This window comes from Rhinopithecus bieti, unplaced genomic scaffold (genome assembly GCF_001698545.2).
Source record: "Rhinopithecus bieti isolate Rb0 unplaced genomic scaffold, ASM169854v2 scaffold_1714, whole genome shotgun sequence".
NCBI classification, from domain to species: domain Eukaryota; kingdom Metazoa; phylum Chordata; class Mammalia; order Primates; family Cercopithecidae; genus Rhinopithecus; species Rhinopithecus bieti.
In genome coordinates this window covers 129,991-140,708 of record NW_016803514.1, presented here as the reverse complement: position 1 = coordinate 140,708, position 10,718 = coordinate 129,991, and the positions used below count along the sequence as shown (strand labels likewise).

At 39.6% G+C, this 10,718-nt stretch overlaps 1 protein-coding gene and 1 long non-coding RNA gene across 6 annotated transcripts in view; one reads left to right on the top strand and one right to left on the bottom strand.

The window, feature by feature from the left end:
• The window catches only part of LOC108539527 (uncharacterized), a 139,046-nt gene that overhangs the window by 33,260 nt on the left and 95,068 nt on the right, over positions 1–10,718 (bottom strand). The gene's annotated exons all lie outside the window — the stretch shown is intronic.
• Positions 1–10,718, top strand: part of SH3BGRL2 (SH3 domain binding glutamate rich protein like 2) — a 64,857-nt gene that overhangs the window by 36,193 nt on the left and 17,946 nt on the right. For 2 of the 4 annotated variants that reach the window (XM_017888260.1, XM_017888274.1), the window contains exons 3-4: positions 2,586–2,701; positions 4,480–4,665. In XM_017888260.1, the coding sequence (XP_017743749.1) occupies positions 2,612–2,701; positions 4,480–4,665 (276 nt within the window). In that variant the 5' untranslated portion in view covers positions 2,586–2,611. The remainder of the gene's footprint in view (positions 1–2,585; positions 2,702–4,479; positions 4,666–10,718) is intronic. The other 2 variants (XM_017888280.1, XM_017888266.1) reach the window with 1 other exon arrangement.

The following is a 10,718-nucleotide window of genomic DNA, read 5'->3' as shown; positions in this document are numbered from 1 at the left end:
TTTTTTGAGACAGAGTTCACTCTTGTTGCCCAGGCCAGAGTGCAATGGCGCGATCTCCGCTTACTGCAACCAAGTTCAAGTGATTCTCCTGCCTCAGCCTCACAAGTAGCTGGGATTACAGGCATGCGGCACCACGCCTGGCTAATTTTTGTATTTTTAGTAGAGATAGGGTTTCACCATGTTGGTCAGGCTGGTCTCAAACTCCTGACCTCAGGTGATTCACTTGCTTCAGCCTTCCAAAGTGCTGAGATTACAGGAGTGACCCACTGCACCCAACCAGGGGATTTATATTCTAGTGGGGGAGATGGACAAACAAATACATAATCTATACAGTCTGTCAGATGCCGAGTGCTGTGGTGAAAAATACAGCAGTGAAGGGGGAGTAGAGAGTTCTGGGGTAGCTGGTAAAAGTGTAAAATCAGGTGGTCAAAGGAAGGCTCACTGAGAAAGGGAACTTTGACCTAGAAATGAAGATTTGTGATCTAGCTCAAAGGTTGGCAAGCCTTTTCTATAAAGGGCAGCTAGTCAATATTTTAGGTACTGGGGGACCACACAGTCTCTGTTGCAACTTCTCAACTCTGCCATCGTAGGGAGAAAGCAGACATAGACAATATATGAGTGAATGGGTGTTGCTGTGTTCCCATACAGCTTTGTTTATGGACACTGGTGTTTATATTTCATATAACTTTTACATGTCATGGAATACTATTATTCTTTTGATTTTTTCCCCAGCTGTTTAAAATATAAAGACAATTTTTGGCTGCTGGCCACACAAAAATGGTCAGTGGGCTGGATTTGGGCCTTGGGCCATATTTTGCCTACTCCCAATCTAATGCAAGAGATTCTGTGTTCCCTTTAATTGCTTTGTATGGTGTATAGTAGTGTTTGAATGTTAAGGTGAAATGCACTCTTCATCCTTTTAGATAACCTGCCTGTTCTAGTTCCAACATGTTGACTGTTGCTCTGTGGAGTAGATTAAGAAAATTCCTCTGTTTATCCAGTGATAAATATTCACTCACATATATTAAGTTTATGTCTTACAGCTTTTATTGCCAGGCTCTACTGTGCAGTAATAGCTTTTATTTTCAATCCTTCATCATAATACAGTATTTCTGAAGTCATTTTAAGTAGCAATTAAGAATTGCATTTGGGTGCAGGCTATAGAAAACTGGATGAAGAGTGGCTTAACTTATTAAAGGTTTATTTGTCTAATACAGAAAGGTGTAGAATAGGTTGTGCATGAAGAGACCAGGGTGGCAGCTACAAAATGTCATTAAGGACCCAGGCTACTATCTTTCTGCTTGACCATCCTTAGCATATAGTATTTTCACGTACTTATGGTGTTTGTTTTCACATTTGTGAAATGATTTCTGCACCTCCAGGCACCATATCTGCATTTCTGCAAGTAAGGAGACTAGAGAAGGGCAAAAGTCTGCTTTATGTTTTCTTTCATTGAAGTGAAGCCTTCCTAAGGACTGTCTGCCTCACATCTCATTGGTCAGAACTGTATCATGTGATTCCCTCTAACAGTAGAGGTGTTTGGGTGAACATGATTTTGTAGCCGAGCACATTGCTTTTCTAAGTAAAACTAGGCTTCTGTATTTAGAAAGAGAGGGAGATTGGTTACTGGGTAAATAACTACCATTGTTTTGCTTTCAAAGGTGTTTAAGTAAATTAAAAAAAAAACCAGGTGAGTTGAAGGTAACTTCCAACAATGGATAAAATGACATAAGATGAGGCCAGGCACAGTGGCTTATGCCTATAATCGCAGCACTTTGGGAGGCCGAGGCGGGCGGATCACCTCAGGTCGGGAGTTCGAGATCAGCCTGACCAACATGGAGAAACGCCATCTCTACTGAAAATACAAAAATTAGCCATGCGTGGTGGCACATACTGGAGGCTGAGGCAGGAGAATCACTTGAATCCGGGAGGTGGAGGTTGCAGTGAGCCGAGATTGTGCCTTTGCATTCCAGTCTGTGCAACAAGAGCGAAACTCTGTCTCAAAACAAAACAAAACAAACAAACAAAAAAAATGACATATGAAAGCAGTGACTGTTGGCCCACAATTTACTTCTCTTCTATTTGCTTAGGAAATTCCTTTTGATATTGATTGTAAGATGCATTTCATTTCAGAAGAGTTGAAGTGTGAGGATAATAAAAAATTCATTGTGTGAAGGAAATGATTGTGTATGTTATGGTTATTTGGACTCTGGAATTAAGCCCAGCACATGAAGTGCCCTTGATGGCTTCCTGTTGCCTCATGGGAAGCCTCTCTGTTACCTGGGCCCCACCTAGTAGGCTGGCCGGTGTCTTCCTCTAAGTTCCTGCTTCCTGAACAGCCTGCCTCCGCCACACTAGGTTGAGTGCTCCCAGTTCCAGGTCATGTTCACCTCTGCACACCTGACAAACAGGCTGTGGTAGTGTGACACATCTTCCTTCCTGATGCTAATGTCACAAACATCCACTTGAAAATTTCCTTCTCTGGGTTAAGTTTCTCCTACCTTGTTATTTGGGTGATTTGCTATAGTACTAGCTAATTTTCTAAGGTTTTAACTGTTTTGTTTTTTTCATTTCTTCTTTTTAAGCATCTGCCCTTTCTTATAAGTGAATTATGGAAGCCAGTGACTCAAGAAAATGCTTTGAGTTCTGCTTCATGTCACATTGGGAAAACGTGATTTGTATAAAACAGGGCAACTCTGTGGTATGTACTGCCATCCTCCAAGCTGTTCTGTGGAAGCTAGGGTTCCCTCTCTCTCATTGCAATACATTTCTTCTGTTTACTCTTTTGAATATTAACACATTTATTATAATATTCAAAACATTTTAAAGTAAAACTCTTGCTCCCACTTTGTGTCCTTACCCAATTCCTGCTCCCCCAGCCGTTGGATAACCGCTTCTGTTAGTTTCTTATATGACCTTCAAGAATTTTTTAAAACAATATAAATACAAGCAAATATAAATGTGTTCTTATTTTTCTCCACTTTTTTAAAAAGTGACCTTAGTCTACATATAGTTCTGCTCCTTGTTTTTCTGTTTAACCTACTAATATGTCTTGGAGAGCTTTTCATAACAGCATTAACAGTACATACAGAGCTTCTCTTTTTTTTCTTTGTAAGCTCCATAGTGTTAAAGTGATCTCTTTAAAGCACAAACCTGGACATGCCTCCTGGTCATCAGATTGAAAAAATAGAGCATATATATATTGGTTTGGCACTATCTGCCATTTCCGGTGTCTTCTGGGGTCTTGGAATGTGTCCCCATGGATAAGGAGAGACTACTGTTTTCCATTTCAATTAGTTAATATGTACTCTTTTTTTTTGTTTTTGTTTTTGTTTTGAGATGGAGTCTCGCTCTGTCGCCCAGGCTGGAGTGCAGTGGCCAGATCTCAGCTCCCTGCAAGCTCCGCCTCCTGGGTTTACGCCATTTTCCTGCCTCAGCCTCCCAAGTAGCTGGGACTACAGGCGCCCGCCACCTCGCCCGGCTAGTTTTTTGTATTTTTTTTTTTTTTTTTAGTAGAGACGGGGTTTCACCGTGTTAGCCAGGATGGTCTCGATGTCCTGACCTCGTGATCCGTCCGTCTCGGCCTCCCAAAGTGCTGGGATTACAGGCTTGAGCCACCGCGCCCGGCCAGTTAATATGTGTAGGCAACATTTTGAAAACTGCAGATGGATTTGCAGCTCCTCAAGAGCACATCTGACCCCTAGTGACTGAAGAAGGAAAAGTGAAAGAGGAATGAAAAGGGTTAAGAAACAGAGTTCAAAGTAAGATGATATTCGTTGTTTACTCTCACGTTAGAAGTGAAGAACATTTTTCTCCTGTGAATTGATGAAAGGATGCTTTCATGGTAGTGGCTACAGCTGTGGAATTTCTGAAGAAGGCTGCTGAGGGGAATAAAAATGTTGCTGCTGTCATGAATCCATGAAATGTCGACATCTCAGATAGGCTATACATGGTTTTCAGATGGTTTTGGGCAAAGGGAGCTTTTATGACTATAAATGTCAACTTCTTGCAAGGGTGAGGGTGGGGTTGGGGGTGGGATGGGGAGTGGTTATGGCCCACTGAGAACTAAGTCACTCTCTCATCTCATAGTCCATTCTTTCCAAGCCACCTGAATTGTGCTCCAGAGTTCTGGGCAGTCTAGGTTGAAGAAATGACTGTGTTAGTGGCCGGGTGCGGTGGCTCATACCTGCAATCCCAGCATTTTGGGAGGCTGAGGTGGGTAGATTGCTGGAGCCTAGGAGTTTGAGACCAGCTTGGGCAGCGTAGAGACTCCATCTCAAAACAGAACAACATCAAAGAAACAACTGTGTTGGGACTGGCCAAGTCCTCCACTGGGTATCTAGTGAGTGGACAGTGTGTGACACCTACATAAATCACCTCTTTTTATGTATCAATGACATAAATCTAGTTCAGTTTGGAAGTATATACCTACTGTTTCAGATAAGGATTTCTACTTATTTGTTTGTCTTCTCTCTTTAGATAAAGAAGAAGCAGCAAGATGTGGTTAGATTTCTGGAAGCCAACAAGATAGAGTTTGAGGAGGTGGATATCACAATGTCAGAAGAACAGAGGCAGTGGATGTACAAAAATGTCCCCCCGGAAAAGAAACCCACTCAGGGCAACCCCCTGCCCCCTCAGATATTTAATGGCGACCGATACTGTGGAGTAAGTGGCTAGATTGTTATCATACTATTTCTTTTATTATTCAAAACACATGTCACTTAGAGTTCAAGTGGGTTTTTCCAGTGAAGACTGTGATTTCTTCACCCAATGCCCATTCAGGTCCGCAAGTCTAACAGAGGGTGAAGTTGAGAAGGGATGTGAGTCTGAGGTCGTGGACTGTGTGTGTATGTGCAAGAGCTGTGTGGTATGTGAATGTGAGTGCACATGTGTCTGTCAGTCTGAGCTCTGTCTTTGCTTTGGGAACAGGAGTAGGAAGGGAAGCTCTGTGTGTGTGTTTGTATGCATGTATGTATGTGTGTATTCTGTTCTAAATTTTGAAGCATTAAAAATAATCATTTTATTATTAAATTATTAATCAAATTATTTTTTGATTAATACATTTTAGGGGGCAGAGTAGTAGAGGGGAATAATTATCTTTGAATATCCCTTTATGGTATAAATAACTGCTAATAGCTGATTGTAAACCAGAGTTCCATTTCTTATGATAATGAGCCAGAGGGATGATTAAGACTATCAGTGCACCTCATATATGAACATATATCAGGTGCTTTCCTGCTGCATGTAGCACAGGAGAAGATAAAGAAGTCACTTTCATCTATTTACCTACTTTCTTACTCCTTAGGTTAAGAAAAATAGTTAAGAAACTTCTGTCTAAAGAGTAAGTTAGGATTTGCCTTTTTCCATATCTCTGAGTGTCTAAGTCAGTGTTTATTTTTGGACCTGTACTATAGTTATTTAAGGACGGTCTAAAGAAGAAGGAGCCACAGAGCTGAGGTGCTTGAGATGAAATAAATAGCTAGGCATGGAGGAAAGGAATAACAGAGAGCCTTTGGTGGCTTCAAGGAAAATAATCCCTTCCCCCAGTGCATAATGGAGAATGAGGAGTTGCAACATAAAGCCGTGTGTAGATTATACAGAGAATTCTTACCTGTAGCATCCTGACGATAATCCTGAACATGGCGTTAGACATAACTTTGAGTTCTAGTGCTGCCTTATGTCGGCTGGGACAGCTTTGGAAAGTTACTTATCTTTTTTAAAACCCAAGTTTTCTTATCTTTAAGCAAGGGATAATATCTGTCTTACTTTGTGATAGTTTCAAAAGCATTTCTTAAGCATATTATCATATAAAATGAAGATTGTTATTTTATGGGGTTTTAATATCATTATTTTATATTTTATTGAGAGAAGTGTGTGGTAACCAAGGGTGTATTTTATTCATGATTAGCAAGGTTATGAAATGTACTCTTGTGCCTGCAGACCTAAATGAAGTAATAGCTGAAAATGTTTGCAAACTATACAGTTCAAAATAAAATAAAGCTGTAAGTCAAATAGTGCTAGAAGGCTTAAAACAAAAATTTAGCAGTTTTCTGTCCCTCAGACTTCGAGGCTATGAAAATGGTTTTCTAGTCTTAGGGTTTAGTGGTAGTTTCTGGGTACAGAATTCTAGGTTGGAAAGGATTTTGATGATATTGATTCAGTGTCCCCTAGTTTTCAGTGCTACAATTGAGATGTCTAATGCCGTTTTCCTTGATTGTTTATATGTTTTGTCAGTTTTTTCTATGAAAATTTTAATCTCTTATTCATATATGTATTCACCACATCTTTTGGTGAATTACTATGGTATGAGCTATTTTTCATTCATTGTGCTGAGTGCTCAGTATGCCTTTTAAGAAATTCTGTGGCCGGGCGCGGTGGCTCAAGCCTGTAATCCCAGCACTCGGCCGAGACGGGCTGGACATCGAGGTCAGGAATCCAAGACCATCCTGGCTAACCATGGTTGGAAACCCCGTTCTCTACTAAAAATACAAAAAAAACTAGCGGGCGAGGTGGTGGCGGGCGCCTGTAGTCCCAGCTACTCGGGAGGCTGAGGCAGGGTCGAGAATGCGTGAACCCGGGAGGCGGAGCTTCAGTGAGCTGAGATCCGGCCACTGCACTCCAGCCTGGGCGTGACAGAGCGAGACTCCGTCTCAAAAAAAAAAAAAAAAAAAAAAAAAAAAAAAAAAAGAATTTCTGTGTATTGCTGATTATCGTGTGTTCTTATATTATTTTTCCTGAAAATTTTCTCCCTACTTTTTCCTTGGTTCCCCTTTGTCTTGATGCCTATTAATTGAGATATTGGATTTCTTTCTTACATGGATTTTCTAATAGTTTAATCTTTTTTTCTAATGTCCACCTATTTGATTTTGATCTTTTGAGAAAGTAAAAAATCCTTTCAATGAATTTTGTCCTTTTCTCCCCATTTCTTGCTCTGTGATTCTTTTTAATAATGTTGTATTTCTACTAAATAAATATAAGATCTTAATTAAAGATATTAAATGTGATTTATTTGAAGTTTTCTTCTGTTACTGTGTTGTTCCTGTTTTCACTGATTTTTTTTTTCACTTTGTTTTGGTTATTTTTCTCAGGTGGGGTGGGTTTCCTTAGATGTATGTTGATCCTTGTCTTTTGTTCATGTAAGAGGTGAGACTAGGAAGCTCACTAGAAGCTGCGTATGTGTCTTATATGAATGCAGGCTTGTTTCCCTGTGGGATGACTCAGTAGCCTGTTAGCATTCTCATTGCAAATATTGATAGTAGTATCTTTTCTCAGTAGGTCTTTTCTCAGATGATGGTTTAATTTTTCCAGAGAATGGCCTTTGAGTCTCCTACTTTGGGAATCTCTGCCTGGCTACTGGAGTTCTGGATCTGTAGAGTGAGGGAAATGGAAGGTCTCACTCTCTAGCATGCAGATTTTCATTTCCTATCCCTGTTTTCAGTCTCTCTTCAGTGCCCATGTGTATACATTTTTTTTGCTTCCCTGAAGCCATGTTTATTAATAATGTATTAATATCTTCTAGCCCCTTCGAGGAGAGTGAGGCATCCTGGGATCTAACTGCTGCTTATACAGACTTTCAATTTTTCTGTTTTCTGCTTTTGCCCACTCACCGTACCTTCACAATAGATGATGCCTCCAGTTCCTGACCTTTTCTGGAGCCCTACAGGTTGCTTCTTGTTGATAGTACTTCTGCAGACATTGAGTTTTGACCATTCTCTTTTTTCTAAGATCTTTCACCATTTCTCTTCCCACTTACTGCTTATTTTGTGGTTCAGGCCTTTAGATTGAATCTCCTAGCTCTATTTTGAAAATCTTTGTTGTTTTGTTGACTTATTGAGAAAAAGGAGGTAGAGACATCTTTGTTCTATTATCATAAAAGCAGAAATGTTCAGTGCTGTTTGAATAGAGGAATATATTGAATGAATAAAATAATATAATGTAAAATACAGTTAACCTGACTCACCTTATTTTTATCTTTTTATGACTTCTAGCTCTCTATGTATCTTTGCCCTTTGGAGTCTGTGGAAATTTTTTCAAGTAGACTATCTGGGAGCTGGCTAGAGGTTTATATTATATATTGATTAGACTGTGCCAGGTAAATGGCATCTTCTCTGCTTGAACAGTGTTAGTCCTGTGGTGGTGGTCACGACAGTTATTGGCGTACGCACTGTCATCATAGTCTGTTCTGGCGAGAGTTTTGAGACAGTGTCGGCTCTTATCAAGGTTAGGTAAATTTGACTTTGACACAAGCATTAAAGGGCAACTAACCACAGGCCTTGTTCATCTCACCTGCTTCTGTACACCTTGCTTTATCTAGTGATAGTTTCTGACTGGTCTCATCTGGTTGGTTAACCTGTGGAAACCTACCACATTGCGAGTGACACGATCCAGAAAGCTTGTACATTCTTATTCTGTTTCCTGGAATTAGAAATTTATTACTTTATTTTAACCTGGATGAGCTAGGCATGTGAGACATAGAGTAAACAGCTGCTAAGCTACTTGGTAACCAGTGTGGACAATTGCCCTCTCTCTCATTTAGCAGTTGAATTTCTTGCCTTTTGGAAGGAGTTCCCCACTGAATGGAATCTCCCTGGCATGACCAATCAGTTTTTTTCTACCCCAGAATTTGAACATTAAGGGGATGATGTAGAAATACAGGGTCAGTGGGAGGTTGTTTGTGGCAGTGAGTGTCCAGGGGGGATGGGGCCAACCATAGCTGTGGCTGGTGTCCTTATGGAGCTGATCTGGGGTGTGACATGAGTGTATTCTTGGCTACCCAGATAGGGAAATTCCTTCTGTTTTCTAAACTGGTCCTCTAGTTTTGACGTGGAGTCTTGCCAACTCCCTATGATACCTCCATAATTTCTTTCCCTTAAAGTTGCTAGTGTCTTTCTCAGTTATTTGCATGAAGAACCCAAACTGGCACAACTTATTCCTGTTGATTCCCTGGAGTGGAATCAATTCTTACTGTGAGCAGGATTCTTCCTTCTCTGAAAATGTGGGTGACAAGATTCTAAAGGTAAAGGATCTAACACTTTGGCTTTTATGATGAATTGTAGTGTCTGATTTGGATTTTAAAAAGCTCTGGGCCTCATGTCCAAGGTTTTAACCCTTTGTTCTCTCTCTGTGGAACTGGCATTTGTGCAATTCATCGGAAATGAAAACTTACCCACTTACACTAAAGGAAAGTACCTACTCCCCTTTCATTTCTTTTCTCTCTCTATTCAGCAAACAGATGATTTGGATTTCTTTATATATTTTATTATTTTAAAATTTTCTTTATTGTGATAAAAACATATAACACCTACTATCTTAAGCACTTTTAAGTGTACAGTTCAGTAGTATTAAATATATTTACATTGTTGTGAAACAGATCCCTAGAAGTTTTTCATCTTGCAGATCTGAAACTCTATATCCATTAAACAACTCCCCTTTGCCCCCTTCCTCAGCTGCTGGTAACCACTATTCTACTTTCTCTATATAAAGTATCTACTTTAGGTAGTTCAACTAAGTGGAATCACACACTACTTGTCTTTTTGCAACTGGCTTCTTTCGCTTGGCATAATATCTTCAAGGTTCATCCATGTTCTAGCATGTGACAAGATTTCCTTCCTTATCAAGACAGCATAGTATTCCATTGTATGTATTTGCCACATTTTGTTTATTTATTCATCCATTGATGGACATTTGGATTACATTCACCTCTTGGCTATTGTGAATAGTGCTGCTATGAACATGAGTGTGCACATATCTCTTTGAAACCCTGTTTTTAGTTCTTTTAATTTTTAAAATTATTTTATATTTCTTTTATTTTAGATACAGGGGGTGCATGTACAGGTGTGTTACATGGGTATATTTCACTAAGATAATGAGCCTAGTACCCAATAGGTAGTTTTTTGAACCATATCCACTTCCCTTCCCACTCTAGTAGTTTGCAGTGTCAATTGTTCGCATTTTATGTCCTTGGGTCCTCCATGTTCAACTCCCGTTTGTATGTGAGAACATGCAGTATTTGGTTTTCTGTTGGCCATTCTCACTGATGTGAGATGGTTTCTCATTGTGATTTTGATTTGCATTTCTCTGATGATTAGTGATGATGAACATTTTTTTGTGTTTTTTTGGCTGCTTTTATGTCTTCTTTTGAGAAGTGTCTGTTCATGTCCTTTTAATGGGATTATTTGTTTTTTGTTTGTTGATTTAAGTTCCTTGTAAATTCTCGATATTAGACCTTTGTCAGAAGCATAGTTTGTGAATATTTTCTCCCATTTGTAGGCTGTTTACTCTATTGATAGTTTCTTTTAAATATATATCTAGAAGTGAGATTGCTAGATTGTATGGTAGTTCTATTTTTAATTTTGGGAGAAACAGCCAAACTATTTTCTATAGCAATTGTACCATTTTGCCTACCAAGATTACCTACCAACATTGCAGAGAGGTTCTAACTTCTACACATTCTCACCAACACTTGTTATTTTTTGTTATTTTTTAGATGGTATCTACTGTAATGAGCATGAGGTGATAACTCATTGTGGTTTTGATTTGCATATCTCTGATGATTAGTGATGTTGAGCATCTTTTGAATGTGTTTGTTAGCCATTTGTATATTATCTTTGAAAAAGTATCTATTCAGGGCCGGGCACGGTGGCTCAAGCCTGTAATCCCAGCACTTTGGGAGGCCGAGACGGGTGGATCACGAGGTCAGGAGATCGAGACCATCCTGG